Genomic DNA, 19,067 nt, shown 5'->3' on the forward strand with positions numbered 1-19,067 from the left:
GGTAAGGATGGGAGGTTTGGTTCTCTAAAGGACATTAATGTTGGGTTTTTACAACAATCAATGATCGTTTCATGGTCACCATTCCGGAGACTAGCTTTCACTGAACTGAGTTTAAATTTGTGGACTTGGAACCTGTGTTATTCTGAGCACCTGGGACTTTGGATTACTAGTCCACTGACATGACTATTATGCCACCATTTCCCCACTGTCAGACAGCCAGATGATTTTAATATATGATTGTTTGAGTACAGCTGCCAGTCTTGGGTTTCCGCTAGCCAGCACTCAATTTTCAGGATTTGGACTTTTTTTTAAAGCACAGATCACCCAGAAGCTTATGTTGCCTGTGGTTCACTGCAATGTGCACTTTATTAAACATGATCTGACTATTTTCTGGGTGCCAGAAATCAAGTTATGATGAAGTGCAGACAGCACCTCCTAACTTGGTCACAAGATGTCCAAAACCATAAAAACGTTACAGCACAGAAGGAGCCATTCGATTTATTTTGTCCATGTCAGCCTGAGAATACCCCAGGTGTCCCTTCTAATCGCACCTTCCTGCACCCGGCCCATAGCTGGGTTTGGTATTGAGAAGGTTGAGTGTTTAGTCATTGTGAATGTGTGGAATTCACTACCACAGAATGTAGTTGAGACCAAAACGTTGTCTGATTTCAGGAAGAAGTTAGATATAGCTCCAGGGGCTAAAGGGGTATGGAGGGGGAGGGGGGAATCATATTGAATTGGCTGATTAGCCATGATCAAAATGAATGGTGGAGCAGATGTCCAAGGGCCAAATGGCCTACTTCTGCTTCTAGTTTCTATCTGCTGTGGGTTGATTTGTGTCATGTTTTCCAAGGTATGGAAGACCTGATAAAGGAGAAGAAATCCACAAAGATGGAAAGCAATATAAATTTGTGTTTTTTTTTTAAGGTTATTGTTGCTACTGGAGCACTGTTGAATGCATTTTGGCTGATGGAGTTGGGAAGATTTGTCTTTGGGTGAGTAGATTATTTTATGCTATTAAAGTACCACACAGCCAACAGTGATCTGCAGATTATTTGCTGAGTAAAGTGAGACAAGTTTTCCAATCTATTATTTTAATATCAGCATGAACCTATTTATTCAAAAGCAGTCATGCTTAATGTTAAGATAGCCTGGGATTGTCAGTTAATCAAGGTGCCTGGGATTGTCAGTTAACCACGCCGAATGAAGTGGCATTGTTGATATTTTGTTCCTTACCTTCAACATGTAGAAGATCTTAGAGATGCAGTGCTTGGTCTCTACGTGGGAATGTACTATTTCTGATTTACATCTACAATACAATTGTAGGGTGTTATAGGATCTCTGGGTAAAGATGTTACACATTCTGTTAACATTATAAAATCGGAGCATGATTAGGCATCTGGACCCCTGTGCCTGTTCTGCCATTCAGTTAATTCATGGTTGATCTTGTATGTCAACTCAGCTTTCTCACCCTATCCCCATATCTTTTGATACCCATATTACTCAAATCTATTGACCTCAGTATTGAATATACTCAACGTCGGAACATCCACAGCTTTCAGAGAGAATTTTACAGATTCAGTTTTGTCCTCATTCCAAAATGGCTGACCCTTTATCTTGAGATTGTGATTCCATAGTACCAAACTCTCCTCAACATTTACAGACAGTCATTATACCTCCAGCTCCTTTTTTTTTCTCAAGCCCTTGAACCCATTGCCATCTCCCAAATTTGTGCTCATCTTTCCTGCATCTCCATGTTTGAACCTCTCCAATTATGTTTCTGCCTTGTCACACTGAAAGGGCCCTAATCAAAGCAGTAAATGTCATGTTCTATGATCTTGACTACAGTAACTGTCACTTCTGTAGCCTTTTACAAGGTTGTCCATATCATTCTCCTCCACTGTATCTCCTCAGTTCTCCAGCTGAGTGGAACTGCCATTGCCTCGTTCCATTCGCGACGGAGTACAGGAAAGAAATAGAGAATCTGGTGAACTGGTGTGGTGGCAATAATCTCTCCCTCAACAAAGCGATAGTCACCGACTTCAGGAAGCGTAGTAGAGGACGTGCCCCTGTCTACATCAACAGGGATGAATTGGAAATTGTCAAGAGCTTCTTGTTTTTAGGTGTCCAGATCACCACCAACTTGTCCTGGTCCCTCCATGCCAACACTATAGTTAAGAAAGCCCACCAACGCCTCTACGTTTTCAGGAGACTAAGGAAATTTGGCATGTCTGCTACGACTCTCTCCAACATTTACAGATGCACCATAGAAAGCATTCTTTCTGGTTGGATCACAGCTTGGTATGGCTCCTGCTCTGTTCAAGACCACAATAAATTACAAAAGGTCATGAACGAAGTCCAGTCCATCACATAAACCAGCCTCCCATCCATTGACACTGTCTACGGGAAAGCAGCCAGTATAATCAAGGACCCTACGCACCCAGACATATTCTCTTCTGCCGTCTTCAGTCAGGAAAAAGGTACAAAAATCTGAGGATACGTACACAACCAACTCAAGAACAGCTCTTTTCCTGCTGCCATCAGACTTGAATGGACCTACCTCGCATTAAGTTGATCTTTCTCTACACCCTAGTTATGACTGTAACACTACATTCTACACTTTCCTTCCCTATGTACAGTATGCTTTGTATAGCATGCAAGAAACAATTCTTTTCACTGTAGGAAATACATGTGACAATGATAAATCAAATCAAATCTTACCTATCAAAGCAGAGAGAGAGAATCTTTGGCAGTGGTTTCTCTTTCTGCTATTTCTCACCATTATCTAAAGTCCACCCAGGAACATCTTTGTCTGCAAAATATTTCTCATCTACCTGCTGCATCTTGACCCATCATTCGACAAGACATCATGTATGTTGATGATACAAATCTGTGCCTCCACCACTTGTATCTACCCCCTCAACAGTGTATCTGCTGCCTCCTTGCTTGTCTGATATTCAGTCCTCAAATCCCCCCACCACCACCACACACACAACAAATTCTGTTCCAACCTCCTCGGCTAATGTTTCAGGTTGACCGAGGGTGTTTCTAGCCTCTGGCTCCTATTTGATCCTGAACTGAGCTTCCAATCCTCTCCTCATTTCTTCAAAAGGCCACCTACTTCCACCTGTGTATGTTTTAAGGATAAATGTACTATTGATAACTTTACACTTTGTTATATTTCAGTTGTCCCTTGTTTCTGTGGTGAACTATTGACTTCATATTGAGGGTATCTAAAAATGTCAATTTTAATTGTGTTCAGATTCTGGAGTGGGCTTGAACCTCTTGAGGTCCATGTGCTGTCAAATGAGTCAAGCTGATACTTAATAATTGGGCAGCTGGTTAATTTAGAATCTAGATTTTGGTATGATATTCTTTGACTTCTTTTCCAATTTTATTGCCACTACCTCTGATCTGAGAAGGCTCGGTTGCACAATGCCTTTACTAACCTGACACCAGAAAAGCCCTCTGCTTAATTTGATCTGCAGGTAATTGAGAGTAAAGTGGAGCTGTAAAGTAATTGAAACTTAATCGGATGTTTCTTTTCACTTTTATAGGATTGGTGGGGAGTCGCTCGCTGTTGCACAAAACACATATGCAGTCAGTTGGTTCAAAGGCAAAGAGCTAAACCTTGTCTTTGGGCTGCAGCTAAGCATGGCTAGACTGGTATGAATAGCATGTTTTAAATCCTGGGCCGTAATAAAAATCCAAATAGTTTGCCATGATTGCATTAATCTTATTAAAATCTCTGGAAATAAGCAGCATTTATATACAGTATCCTATGCAATATAGGAAAACAGAAAACTAATTTTGTAAAGGGCACTTTTTGAGCTGGACTGCATCAATGTATTATGCTTTGCTAGTTTACATTTATGTCCAATAAATAAACTATTTCATGCATACAGTTATATAACATTCTACTGTTATTTAGACAGCAAATTTAATGAAGAGATAACTACACAAGAACTGGGAGGAGGGAGAACATGCCTAATTGTATCCTACAAGGATTTATTTAAACAACCTTTCCTAAAATTGTGCTTACCACATATGGTGGTTTTATTTTTGTGCAGTTCTGGTTGCCAGTGTTCTGAATTCTATAAAATTACTTTGGGAGACACAATAATGAAATCAACACGAGACGTATTTCTTGCATTCTCAAAAAGTAGGGTACCTTCGCATCTGTGATCCCTCGTGACAAATTCTGGACATCACCAAATGATTACGAATAAAGTGCATTGTTTAGTCTATCTTGGTACATCAACCCAGAATGATCCTCTTAACTTCCATCTGTTTGGTTCTTAAAAGATTCCAAAGGTTTTCACCTCCATTATTGTTGATTTTGTGTGAAAAAGATATTCTTGATATAACTGTGCAAAATGTACCTTTTACTAGCGAACCTGGGGCACCTTACCCTACACTCAAAATGTAGAATAATTTTTCATATTGTTTACATACAGTCTTGTATTCCTCCTTCCCAAAGACAATTAAGAACGAGTAATAAATGCTGGCTTAGTCAGGCGTGCCCACATCACTTGACTGAGTAATAAAATATAAAACCACAACTCAGATGCCTATTTTGAAGGTTGAAAAGCTTTTTTTTAAAAAAAAAAGTAAAAGTTTATTTATTAGTCACAAGTAGGCTCACATTAACACTGCAATGAAGGTATTGTGAAAATCCCTTAGTTGCCACACTCCGGCACCTGTTTGGGTACACTGAGGGAGAATTTAGCATAGCCAATTCACCTAAGCTGCACATCTTTGGACTGTGGGAGGAAACCGGAGCACCCAGGGGAAACCCACATAGATATAGAGAGCATGCAAACTCCACAGAATGACCCAAACCAGGAATCAAACCCGAGTCCCTGGCGCTGTGCGGCAGCAGTGCTAACCACTGTGCCACCATGCCGCCCAGCTCAAAGTTACTCTAAACTTTCTTCACAACATCAACACTTACTCTGTTCTGCACTGCTTCCTGTTTGTCAATGTCACATTATTGCTGTAACCAGAAGTAAACACGTTGCTCAAGATATAGTTTGCTCATGAAATCATAGAAACCCTACAGTACAGAAAGAGGCCATTTGGCCCATCGAGTCTGCACTGACCACAATCCCAGGTCCTACCCCCATATCCCTACATATTTTACCCGCTAATCCTTCCAATCCACACGTCCCAGGACACTAAGGGGCAATTTTAGCATGGCCAATCAACCTAACCCGCACATCTTTGGACTGTGGGAGGAAACCGGAGCACCCGGAGGAAACCCACACAGACACGAGGAGAATGTGCAAACTCCACACAGACAGTGACCCAAGCCGGGAATCGAACCCAGGTCCCTGGAGCTGTGAAGCAGCAGTACTAACCACTGTGCTACCGTGCCGCCGTGATATCTTTCTAATTTTTTGTTCTATTGTTTGGCTGTGTTGTCACCATTCTGTTAACTTGGTTGATTGCACTGGTAAGACATGTTAAACATTAAATTACTGAGAGTCCGAGGTCTTTCAAACTTCCGTCATTATTTGAGCACCACACATAGACTGTGTGCGTTTCCTATTTTTCCTCTGTGTCTGTTACTTTGTATCAAATAACCATTATTTTTGCCCATATGAATATTCACTCTGATCTCTATTTGGTCGTTTTTACAAATTTGACCAATGTCCACTGTCAGACTATATTTTCCAATTTCCTTACACAAGATAAGGAATGTCCTTTTGGACTCCATTTGTGTGTCTCCAAACTGCAGTTTTAACTGTATTTTTGGAGGCTATGCAAAATGTCGACTGTGTAAAGACTTAGAATTACCCCCCTCCTCCCACCCCCAACACAATTCAGTTGTTTTCAGAAAATGTAGAGGAATACTGACTAGATGGTGATTCCTTGTTCTATTTAGTTTAGTTGGCTTGAGAGGTGACCATGACTCTTCTAGGTTATCCTTGGCTTGAGATCCTAATTTTTCCTGTATCACTATTTGAAGAAGGGAAAATTTTCCCCAGGTTGCATTTGCATTCTGCCTCTTCATGACTATTTACATTGGTAAAGGTCTATTGCCCAAGGAAGAGAGCCAAAGTGGAGTAGCTATACCAAAAGAAAGGATTTAAACAAGATTTTTTTGAACTTTTTAAGAAATGTTATAATATACCCACACAATTGCAAATGGACACTAATTCTCACTGAGCACAGTTTAAGTGTAACCTGATGGGGTTTCCCGTTCAAATGAAACTTGGGTGTGTGGTTGGGGGTGGGGGGAGATAGGTTAGTGTGTATAATTTGCAATTTACTTTAAATCCAGTGTTATTTGCTTGAATTTCATTCTCTTTGATTAATGAATTCAATTAACTTTACTAGTTTCAATGCTTTGTAGCAACTAGTTTCATAAAACCCATTAATTCATGCTGGAAGTGCAGTTTTTAAGAACTCCATTGACTAGACATGGCAAAATTTGTCCATCCTCCTCTTGGGTTGAAGGAGGAAGTTGAGGCTGTGGAATCTATCTGGAGTGACAATTGTAGTTGTTGTGGATATAGGATAATTTGAATATGCAAGTATCAAACTTGATTTTATTGACGGTGCAGATTTGAAAAATATAAATGCACATGGCAAGCAGCATGCATAAATCTGTCTTTCATTGAAGTAAGTCTGCAAAGTTTAAACTACTTGTTTTTTTTACAGGGTAGTACTGTGAACATGAACATTATGGGGTGGATCTATTCAAGAGCAGTAGGAATGGTGGGCTCTATGAATTACAGTGCGCTTGGCATAAGTCTCATGATAGGTTTGTAACCTTATTTTCATTTTGTGCAACTGACATGAATAATAACTGGAATTCCTATTGGCCACAGTTTATGTGCGTTTGCTAATGTAACTGTCTATGTGGAGTTTGCATGTTCTCCCTGTGTGTGTGTGGGTTTCCTCCGGGTGCTCCACTTTCCTCCCACAGTCCAAAGACAGGCAGCTTAGGTGGATTGGCCATGCTGAATTGCCCCTTAGTGTCAGGGGGGGTTAGCAGGGTAAATATATGGGGTTATGGGGATAGGGCCTGGGTGGGATTGTTGTCGGTGCTGACAGTAAATGGATGTATTTTTGTTCATGCAGTCCCAGTTCTGAAAGGTCACTTCCTCCAATTACATTGATTAACAAGTACAGAGGTCTGAAGGTGATTCTTAGTGGTTATCGAGGGGTCAGTAAAGTTCACTTCACAAGTTTGGTCACTGACAGTAAGCATAGCAATTTAGAAACTGAGCACTTTCTTTAGCTTATGTTGTTTAAGAGTTGGTTTACAGTTTAAGCCTTCCATCAGAAAAATTACTTTCCTTTTTATTTATATAATTTGCATTTAGGTATTCAGGTATTGTCAGTCTGGGTTAGCTCATACAGTTCTCTTTAGAATATAGCAAAAGAGTCAGCAATAAAGGAAAAATGAGGCCCAAAGAAGCTATCCTTTTTATACATTACCAGTTGATAAGTCAAGAATAGTTGTTCTGTAGCACAAATATAAGAGTGAATTATACTAATAAGCTGTGTCCTGCCATAAGGTTATTTCATCACAGTCTTCCCTTAAGGTGAGCAGAATTCTTTGATCAGAGTTGGTATCTATGGTATTTGCTTGTCAATGCAATTCCATTAACATCAATAACCAATTCAATGAATAAATCCTTAACGTTTTGTTTGGAAACAGCAAAATTATTCCATTGACTTACAAGATCTTTGTTTGGTTTTGCACAGATACACTGCACCTTTTATTAAGACTAGGCAGGGGCAAGGAAGATGTTTTTCATCCTTTTTCCTTACATTTGCAATCTTGGAGGACAGCTTAATACTCTTGGAAATTCTATGTTGCATGATGTTTGGATGTTGGAATATGACTAGCATTATTTTCTGAGTCAACATTAACAAAAGACAAACAGTTTCAAAACAACAGTGGCAATTTGGCCAGTGCGCAATGGAACATAACCTATTTAATAAATTTTATATCTTTGCATAATTCCTTTCTTTTCAACATTGTTCACTAATCGGCAAAATACTGTTATAATTCAGGTCAGAAACTCAAGTGTTTTATGAAGCCCACCTAGGTCATAAATTTTGCACTTTGAATTTGGCTAGGATAAGCATAATATGTTTCACCTCTGGTATGATTCAACTGACCCATTAGGGAGCTTTTATCAAACAAAGTTAATTTAAGAATATAGTTAACATGTATGGAAAGGAAATTAGTGATAACTTTCATCAATTACAAACAAAAAAAACAACCATGTCAATGTATATCCTTAAAAAATGTTCCAATCAAATAAAACTTCCGATCGACCAAAAATCCTTTTCACAGGATGAACACAGCAAAGACTAATGTTCACGTGATACTGGAACTGAGTCCTTTGGATGAATGCTGCAGTTCTCTTGAGGCACACGGAGACAAGCTTGGAGTCAGAACAGCTTCCAAAAACATCAGGGAGTGACTCTGGTCGAGCCACCTGCAGCAGATTCTCTACTCCAGGAAGGCAAGAAGCCTTGCTTTCAGCTAACCAGCATTTCCAAAGTTAGGGAGAGAGAGAGAAATACTTCTTTTCAGCTTGATGTCCCTTTTAAAACGCAAATTGCAGCCAGCCAAAACAGGAAGTGAAACCTTAAATTCACGAGGAAGGAAAGAAAAACTGTCCAAAACACAAGACCATCCTCCTTACAATGCAGAGTCATAAAACATCCCAGAGTAAAAATAAACAAACCCCATTTAAACCACTGAAGGTGCAATAAAAAGAGTTTCTGGCAGCCGGCCCGGGAGCAATGAGAGGAAAACTGCTTAAAGCTGCAGAGAATGTGATTTTAAAAGAACATTTCCTAAAGGTACACTAATGTCACAATACAGAAAGGCCTGAATTTATTCAGTTTGTCCGGACCTCTTCATTTTAAAATGCGTCAGGTATAGTGACTTCGCTTGAAATAGTTTTACCATATTGCACACCACCACCTACTTCAGTCACTTGGCTGTTGTCACACTCAGTTTCAAGCCATAGGTTGTGATTTGAAGCTCTGTTCAGGACTTACTTGAATCATCTAGGTGGCTGCTTGTGTTGTGTGTATCTGTCTATTGTGGCAGTTCATGTGAATATTAAGCATCCCATGGCATTAGTTGAAGTGTGATATATTCTTTCGAGTATTGGTTCATATTTCCCACGTATAAACAAATGTCATACAGGGAAATATGTCAGCCATTTTATGCACAGTAAAGTTCCATTAACAACATTGAGAGAAATGACTAATCTGTATTTAGTTGGTTGAGGAATGAATCATCATAGATTAGTTTCTTGGACTCTTTAGTCTATGCTTGACATTTGTTCCTGCTGAGTATTGAAATATGTAGTTTAATATTCTTAACCAGTCTTTAAACTTTTATCCTTACAGCTGCATCAACATGTGTGTTCTCCTTGTTGTGTGCATTCGCCATTGCTTACTTAGACAAAAGAGCGAAGAGGATTTTAAATAAAGATCAAGAAAAAACAGGTTAGTTCAAAGCTTGGTTACTTCTCACTCCAGCTGTTTTGGAATAGGGAACTGAAATTGAAATCAGCATTTTTATAATTCAGCAAAAATCAATAATAGTGAAATATAATTTCTTTTGAGTACTTTGCAAATATCAGTTGATTTTTCTCAGTTTGTTCATTAAAATAATGCCTTTTCTTTTAAAGTATTGACAGTTTACAATAACAGCTTTCCCGCTATTAATATTCTGAAAGCCATCTAGGTTGACAATCGGACTGAACTTCATAATATCGTCTATGTTGTTGACCAGAATTGAGAACTCTGAGCACTTGCAGTTGGAGGCAACCTGACTACGCTATTTAAGTAGTGTTTATTGACTTCTTTGCAACTTAATATTCCAAATGTCTGTTAGTAAAGTAGTATTCTGGCAATGTTTTATGCTTTCATACAATACTTAGTGCATTGTGAATAAAATGTCATTCTGCTGCAGAATGCTGCTGCAATTTTTTAATTCCTGGGATTCATATTATTCAGTGTCATATCAAAGAAAATTTGATCAGACTGACAAATCAACTTATGCTGTTGTGGCCTGCAGGAGCTACTTATCAGATTTTTTTTCCTGAAGTTTTTGCAGGGAAAAAAAATTGCTGGATTTGAAGTTGTAAATTTTAATCATATTTTATCTTGTAAGTTGGGTCATAGAGCTTCACAGCACAAAAAGAGGCCTTTTGGCCCATCGTGCCTGCGCTGGTCATCAATCAGTGTCTATTCTAATCCTATTTTCCAACACTTGGTCCATAGCCTTGTATGCTATGGTGTTTCAAGTGTTTACCTCAATGCCGCTTAAATGATGTGAGGGTTTCCACCTCCGTTACCCTTTCAGGCAGAGAGTTCACATAGCCACCATCCTCTTGATGAAAATGTCCCCTTTGAATCTCCTGCTCCTTACCTTTAATCTATGCCTGCTGGTTATTGGCCACTTTACTAAGGGAAAAGGCACCTTCCACTTTACCCTCTAATCTGGATCAGATCCTCCCTCAGCCTCCAGTTGTAAGGAAAACAACCCCAGCTTAACAGCCTTTCTTCTTAGTTGAAATGCTCCAGTCCAGGCAACATCCTGGTGAATCTCTTCTGCATGCATTCTCGAGCAATCAGATCCTTCCTATAGTGTGGCAACCAGAACTGCACACAGTACTCTATCTGTGGCCAAATGTGCGTTTTATACAGCTCTATCGCAATTTCCGTGCTCTTGTATTCAATGCCACGACCAATAAAGGTCAGTATCTCATGCTGTAATTTCACCTACCTGTCCTCTTGCGTTCAGGGGTCAATGGACATGCACCCGAAGGTCACTCTGGTCGTTTATAGCATCCTACCGTTCACTGTGTATTTCCTTGCCTTGTTCGTCATTCCAAAATGCATCACCTCACACTTCCCCATCTGACCAGTCCATCTATATCATCCTGTAATCTAAAGCTTTCCTCCTCGCTATTTACCACACCACCAATTTTTGTGTCATCTACGAACTTATTGATCATATTTTCTACTTTCGCATCTAAATCATTAATGTACACTATAAACAGCTAGGGACACAGCACCATTAATTTGTTGGTTGCTCCAATGTTGCTCTTGATTTCAGGTTCCATTGTCCAGCTCTGAGGGTAGTCAGTACATCTAAACTGTTTGCTGTGCTTTTCAAGCGTTCTTCAATTAAACATTGCCTTATTCCATAACCTCTTCTGTCTGTATAAATTTTTTTAGCGATGAAAACTGCTTTAACAAAAAATGTTGTAATTGGTCTTTGTTCCCTGTTGCGAACTCCCTATGAAAACAAAATATGGGGACTTCTAATAATCTGCCATTTTCTATCATGGATGTTATGTCCTTTAATATGACATAATAGTGATTTGATAGTGATTTGTCTCTGTCGACTTAACATTAGCCAAAGAGAGACAACATTGTAGTTCCTTTATGCACTATAGTTGTATATTTGAGGTCATTAGTGCCAATGTTGAACTGACATTGTATCAAAATGGAGAAGCTACAAGGCAGGCAGCATGGTGGCACAGTGGCCAGCACTGCTGCCTCACAGTGCCAGGACCCAGGTTCAATTCTGGCTTTGGATGACTGTCTGTGTGGAGTTTGCACATTCTCCCCATGTCTGCATGGGTTTCCTCTGGGTACTCCGGTTTCCTTCTACGCTCCAAAGATGTGCAGGTTAGGTGGATTGGCCTTGCTAAATTGCCTCTTAGTGTCCAAAGATGTGTCGATCCGGTGGATTAGCTATGGTAAATGTGTAGGGTTATCGGGATAGGCATTGCTTTAAAATTGACATGGTAAATTGCTTTTTAATATATTTTTTTTATCTTTCTAGGTGACGTTGTTAAACTGACAGATGTGAAAGATTTCTCGTTATCCCTCTGGCTGATGTTCCTTATCTGTGTTTTTTATTATGTGGCTGTTTTCCCATTTATTGGACTTGGAAAGTGAGTGCACTTAGTTTGTTCAACCTTAATTGTAATCTATGCTTTTTTTTTAGTTTAGGGACTTTGCAGCAATTGGATTAATTTGATGGCGTTAATCTAGGTGCAGATAGATCAGAACCAGTTGCACATAAAGCTGATGCTTGTGAGATAGCAAATCTTAAACCAAATTTGAGAAGATGAACTTGCAGGATCATGATGTTTTGACATAGTCTGGAGTATCTTGCATGCAGACTTAATAAAGTAGTTAAGGAGGGATAGAAACCATACTGCTGATTTACAGTAATTGAAGTGGAGTTGGAAAATCTCCGATGAGAGAAATTCTATGATTAAAAATTGATGAATAATTTGGGACAGATATCTAGTAGTTTTAACTACACTAAGAAGTTGTCCAGCTTTGATATCTGAAAGAAATTCCCAGCAGAGTTAAATAAGCAGGTAGAACTCACTGATGATGAAAAGATTGCTGATCTTACAAGGAAACCAAGTGATCAATGTTCAATTTTTTTTAAAAACCCATCACAACAGTGGTTTCCACAGGGTTTAAAGTAAGCCTTCTGTTCAGTTCAACAGCAAGAGGAAAGATGCTTTCAAATGGTTATCATTGTAGTGGCCAGGAAAGAGAAGAGCTCAAAATTTCAATCCCAAAGGTAAGCCATGACACAAGATGATGGTACTCAACAGAAAGAGAATATATTTTATTTATGAACATATCTTACTGGAGTTTAAGTATCATGTGGGATGCATATGCAACTCTTTTTTTGCATCCTTCAGCTTTAAAGATCTTTTGCACCATAACTTTGAGTGCAAGATAACAATGGTACGGTGAGGATAACAGGGCATCTGAGTCTTGGGTGAACGGTGGAAACTATAGTATATCTCCTTATCAAATGATGTTTAAAGATTGAGAAAAGATCGAGACGAATGACTGAAAAGGATGATGAATTAGAGTAAAATTGGGTACTGAAAGAGAAATGGAGAGGGAAAGAAAGATTAGATTGGGAAGAGAAAGAAAATAGAGAAAAATAACAAAATTTGGCTTTCATATCTAATAATTTACCACCTGAAGGAATGAGAACTCAGTTCAAACAGTTAAGTTCCTGAGCCAGTGATTGGAGTAGCATTAACAACAATCATCCTTAAAAAATTGTGTGTCATGCATTGAGATTTAGCTTTGTCTTAAGTTTAATTGACAATTCATGTGCTTTTCCAGCAAATGCTTAAAGGTAACAGGTTGATTCAGGTGAGATGTCGTTCATGTAAAGCAAACAGTGGAGCATGGTACATCAATCAGAAAGTTGTGGAAATTTGAAATTTCTGGCATAATTCTTTCTCCTGAATTTGCTGGCTGACTTGCACATTAATGAGATTTGCAATATTGACACCCCTTTATTGTAAGAATGATCTGGCATTTCTCTCAAAATTATCAGATTTCAAGAGCAGTTTCTGTTGTATGGTGAGAGGTAACAACTACTTTGTGCATGGCAGATTTCCACAATCAGCTGGATAAAGGACGGAAAGTTTGTCAGAAAATGAGAGCAATATCCATTTGTCAAACAATATCACCAGAGTCCTGGGCCCAACCGTCTTCAGTTACTTAATCAGTGACCTTCCCTCCATCATAAGGTTAGAAGTGGGGATGTTCACTGATTGCATAATGTGTAGCGCTATTCGTCACTCCTACTGAGATACTGAAGCAGTCCATGTCCAAATGAAGCAAGACCTGGACAATATCCAGGTTTGGACTGACAAATGATAAATAACGTTCACACCACATAAGTACCAGGCAATAATCATCTCCAGCAAGAGAGAATCTAACCATTGCTCCTTAACACTCAGTAGTATTACTATCACTGAACTCTCACTGTCAACATCCTGGGAGTTACTATTGACCAGAAATTGAACTGGAACGGCCATATTAATACTGTAGCTACAAGAGCAGGTCAGACGTGAGGAATCCTATGGCAAGTAATTCACCACCTGACTCCCCAAACCCTGTGCACCATCTACAATCCACAATTCAGGAATATGATTGAATGCTTTCCACTTGCCTGGATAAGTGTAGCTCCAACGACACTCAAGTGCAACACCATCCAGAACAAAGCAGCCCTCGTGATTGGCACTCCATCGACAAACAGTCACTACCTCCACCACCAATGAACAGTTGCAGCAGTGTGTACCATCTACAAGATGCATTGCAGGAACTCACCAAGCATCCTTAGATAGCGCCATCCAAGCCCACACCACTACTATTAGGAGGAAAGGGGGTAGCAGACATACAGGAACACCACCACCTGGAAGTTCCCCCCCCCCCCAAGTCATCTACCATTTTGAAGTGGAAATATATCTCACTTCCTTCACTGTTGCTAGGTCAAAATCCTGGAACTTCCTCCCTAACAACATGGTTTTGTATTTTCACCACGTGGATTACAGAAGTGCAAGAAGGTAGCTCAGCACCACCATTGCCTCAAGGCAATTATGGATGGGCAATTAATGTCAGATTAGCCAGTGATGCCCACATCCCAAGAATATTTTTTTTTTAAAGTCAGCTGGACTTAAGTGATCCCCAACTTTGCAACGTTCGAGTGTCAGCTTAGATGAAATCTAGAAGTTGAGTGTGGAGTGGAACTCCAGCTATTTACAACTACAAAGCTGAAGATGTGCAATTATAAATCAGATTCTTGTTGCAACATGAACTGTATCACAATATCATTTTTCAGGATAAAGAGTCAGCTCTACCCAGTTTTGTAATGCAGTTGAGAGAGTAGAAGCGAATTGGATTGTTCTAAAAGCCATGCCAAAATAATGGAGTTGCTGTGCTACAGAAATCTGGTAGTTAAGGAGACCATAACCCTTTTAGTTGACGGCTAACCTGAAAACTAAAGAGCCTTCACCGCTGTGTTTTATTTAATCATTCATGAGCACATTACCTCAAGATGCAGTTTGAGAGAAATCAATTCTGATAGAAACTAGCAAAACATGTTAAGGCCATTAAGGGTTAACCAGCAAAGGAAAATGTGGAATCTCCAGTTGAACCAGAACTTAAATCCTTGCGAAACACACTATCTGTATAACGTATGGGTAGAACTTAAAAAATCTAAAAGGAGCAATCACATTGGGAGTTTTTTATAGGCCCCTAACAGTCCATATTGGAGCCTTGGCTGCTTGTCGTTTATAACAATGATTTAGACTTGAATATAGGAGGATTGAACAATAAATTTACAGATTACATGAAAATTGGTGGGTGGTGATAGAGATGGGCCAGCCAGATGGGCTGATCAGTGGCAAATGGAATTCAATGTGGATACGTGTGAGGTGATGCACTTGGGCAGGACAAACAAGGGAAGGAATGCATGATGAATGGCAGGACCCTGGGAAGCATCGAGGATCAGATGGATCTTGGTGTGCATATACATGGGTCCCTTAACGTAGCAGGATAAGTGGTTAAAAAGGCATATGGTTTTTATCAGCTGAAACATAAAGAGTTGAAGAGCAAGGAGGTTATGCTGGAACTATATAAAATGTTGGTTAGGCCAAGCTAGAGTATTGTGTGCAGTGCTGGAATTCACATTATAGGAGGAGTGTGATAACATTGGAAAGGGTGCAGAGAGGATTTATCAGGATGTTGCTTGGGCTGATGAGTTTTAGTTATGAAGAGAGATTGGATAGTCTGAGGTTGTTTTCCTTGGAGCACAGCAGACTCGGGGAAGGTGATTGAGATGTATAAAGTCATGAACAGTATAGATAAGAGTAGACAAGAAGAAACTTTTCCTCTTGGTAGCGGGATCAATGATTAGAGGGACATGGATTTAAGATGAGTAAGAGATTTAAAGGGGATGTGAGGAAAAATGTTTTCACCCAGAAGGTGGTGGGAGCCTGGAGCTCACTGCCTGAAACGGTAGTGGAGGCAGAAACCCTAATAACATTTAAGTAATTAGATGTGCCACGGCACACATGGCTAAGGCTTACAAGGCTATGGGTCAAGTGCTGGAAAATGGGATTAAAATTGATTGGTGGATTGTCTTTGACTGGCGCAGATGCGATGGGTCAATGGGCTTTTTTCTGTGCTGTAGGGGGACCAATATCCTGGCCGGTAGGTTGGCTAAGGCTACTGGGGAGAATTTAAACTAGATAGGTTGGGGGGAGGGGAGCTAGAAGAGTTGACTAGGATCAAGGAACTAATTGATGGGGGGGAGGATGCAGGGGTAAGGGGAATTACAAAATTAATGGTAGAGGAGAGGGTGCAAGTGAATGAAGGCGGTAATTTAGATAAGGGAGTAGAGGGAGAGGGTGTTCGCGACTCATCAAAGCGGGTCCATAAAGACCATAAGACCATAAGACATAGGAGCGGAAGTAAGGCCATTCGGCCCATCGAGTCCACTCCACCATTCAATCATGGTTGATTTCAACTCCATTTACCCGCTCTCTCCCCATAGCCCTTAATTCCTCGAGAAATCAAGAATTTATAAAAGCTGGAATAAGGACACTTTGCCTGAATGCACGAAGCATTCGGAACAAGGTAAATGAGTTGATGGTGCAAATCAGCACAAGTGGGTACGATCTAGTGGCCATTACAGAAACGTGGCTGAAAGGTGACCAGGACTGGGAGATGAATATCCAGGGGTATCAGGCGTTTAGGAAGAATAGACAGGAAGGAAAAAGTGGTGGGGTCGCGCTATTAATAAGAGATAATATCAGGGTAGTACTGAGGGATGACATAGGCTCTGAGGAACAAAACGTGGAATCATTATGGGTAGAGATGAGGAATAGTAGAGGGAGAAAGACACTAGTAAGTGTGGTATATAGGCCCCCAAATAATAATGTTGAGGTAGGGAGGGCTATAAACAAGCAGATAAGGGATGCGTGTAAAAACGGAACGGCAATAATCATGGGGGACTTCAACATGCACATTGACTGGCAGACTCAAGTCGGTAAGGGTGGAATGGAGGAAGAGTTCTTAGAATGCTGTCAGGATAGTTTCCTTGAACAGCATGTTACGGAACCGATGAGGGAACGAGCTATTTTGGATCTGGTATTGTGTAACGAGGTAGGTAGAATTAAGGATCTTATTGTGAAGGACCCTCTTGGGTCTAGTGACCACAATATGGTCGAATTTCTGATTCAGATGGAAGAGGAGAAAGTTTGGTCCCAAACCAGTGTCCTCTGTTTGAACAGAGGGAAATATGATAGGATGAGGGATGAATTGGCTAAGGTAGACTGGAAGAGCAGGCTGGCAGGTAGGATAGCTGAGGAACAGTGGAGGATTTTTAAGGAGATCCTTTTCAGTTCTCAGCAAAAATATATTCCAGCAAAAAACAAGGATTGTAAGAAAAGGGAGAACCAGCCGTGGATAACGAAGGAAATAAAGGAGAGTATTAAAATAAAAACAGCTGCGTACAGAGTGGCCAAAAATAGTGGAGAAACAAGTGATTGGGAAAAATTTAAGAAACAACAAAGAGAGACTAAGAAAGCGATAAAGAAAGGAAGGATAGACTATGAAGCTAGGCTAGCAATTAATATAAAAAATGATAGTAAAAGTTTTTATAAATATATAAAAAGGAATAGAGTGGCTAGAGTGAATGTTGGACCCTTGGAGGATGAGAGGGGGGAGTTAATAGTGGGAAATGAGGATATGGCTGAGTCTTTAAATAAGTTTTTTGTGTCGGTCTTCACGGTGGAGGACACAAATAGTTTGCCAAATGTTAACGATAGAGGGTTGGCAGCAGGAGAAATACTTAATACAATTAATGTTACCAGAGAGGCAGTGCTGGGTAGACTAATGGGACTGAAGGTGGACAAGTCCCCGGGTCCGGATGGAATGCATCCCAGGGTATTGAAAGAAATGTCAGAGGTAATAGTGGATGCGTTAGTGATTATTTATCAAAACTCGTTGCATTCTGGGGTAGTGCCGGTTGATTGGAAAACGGCTAATGTTACGCCGCTGTTTAAAAAAGGAAGGAGACAAAAGGCGGGTAACTATAGGCCGGTCAGCTTAACGTCTGTAGTAGGGAAAATGCTGGAATCCATTATTAAAGAGGAGATAGCAGGGCATCTGGATAGAAATGGTTCGATCAATCAGACGCAGCATGGATTCATGAGGGGAAAGTCGTGCTTGACGAACATGTTGGATTTTTATGAAGATGTGACTAGGGCGGTTGATGGAGGAGAACCGGTGGATGCGGTGTTTTTGGATTTCCAAAAGGCGTTTGATAAGGTGCCCCATAAAAGGCTGCTGAAGAAGATTAGGGCACACGGAGTTGGGGGTAGTGTGTTAAAGTGGATTGGGGACTGGCTATCCGACAGGAAGCAAAGAGTCGGAATAAATGGGTGTTTTTCCGGTTGGAGGAAGGTAACTAGTGGCGTGCCGCAGGGATCGGTACTCGGGCCGCAACTATTTACCATTTATATAGATGATCTGGAGGAGGGGCGGAGTGTAGGGTAACGAAGTTTGCAGACGAGACAAAGATAAGTGGAAAAGTGAATCGTGTGGAGGACGGAGAAGATCTGCAGAGAGATTTGGACAGGCTGAGTGAGTGGGCGAGGATATGGCAAATGGAGTATAACGTTGATAAATGCGAGGTTATACACTTTGGAGGAAATAATAACAAATGGGATTACTATCTCAATGGAAACAAGTTAAAACATGCTACCGTGCAAAGGGACCTGGGGGTCCTTGTGCATGAGACGCAAAAGCCCAGTCTGCAGGTACAACAGGTGATCAAGAAGGCAAATGGGATGTTGGCCTATATCGCGAGGGGGATAGAATATAAAAGCAGGGATGTCTTGATGCACCTGTACAGGGCATTGGTGAGACCGCAGCTGGAATAGTGTGTGCAGTATTGGTCCCCTTATATGAGGAAGGATATATTGGCATTGGAGGGAGTGCAGAGAAGGTTCACCAGGTTGATACCGGAGATGAGGGGTTTGGATTATGAGGAGAGGCTGAGGAGATTGGGTTTGTACTCGTTGGAGTTTAGAGTTTAGAAGGATAAAGAGGAGTTTAGAAGGATGAGGGGGGATCTTATGGAGACTTATAAGATAATGCGGGGGCTGGATAGGGTGGAGGCGGAGAGATTCTTTCCACTTAGTAAGGAAGTTAAAACTAGAGGACACAGC

General features: G+C 40.4%; 1 protein-coding gene across 2 annotated transcripts in view; it reads left to right on the forward strand.

Annotated features, from left to right (window-relative positions):
- mfsd1 (major facilitator superfamily domain containing 1) overlaps positions 1–19,067 on the forward strand; it is a 58,753-nt gene that overhangs the window by 15,175 nt on the left and 24,511 nt on the right. For both annotated transcript variants that reach the window (XR_013497433.1, XM_078208998.1), the window contains exons 5-9: positions 928–995; positions 3,558–3,666; positions 6,667–6,769; positions 9,391–9,489; positions 11,843–11,954. Coding sequence is in view for 1 of the 2 variants with exons in the window: in XM_078208998.1 (XP_078065124.1) it covers positions 928–995; positions 3,558–3,666; positions 6,667–6,769; positions 9,391–9,489; positions 11,843–11,954 (491 nt within the window). In the remaining variant the exon portion in view is untranslated. The remainder of the gene's footprint in view (positions 1–927; positions 996–3,557; positions 3,667–6,666; positions 6,770–9,390; positions 9,490–11,842; positions 11,955–19,067) is intronic.

This window comes from Mustelus asterias, chromosome 3 (genome assembly GCF_964213995.1).
Source record: "Mustelus asterias chromosome 3, sMusAst1.hap1.1, whole genome shotgun sequence".
NCBI lineage: Eukaryota > Metazoa > Chordata > Chondrichthyes > Carcharhiniformes > Triakidae > Mustelus > Mustelus asterias.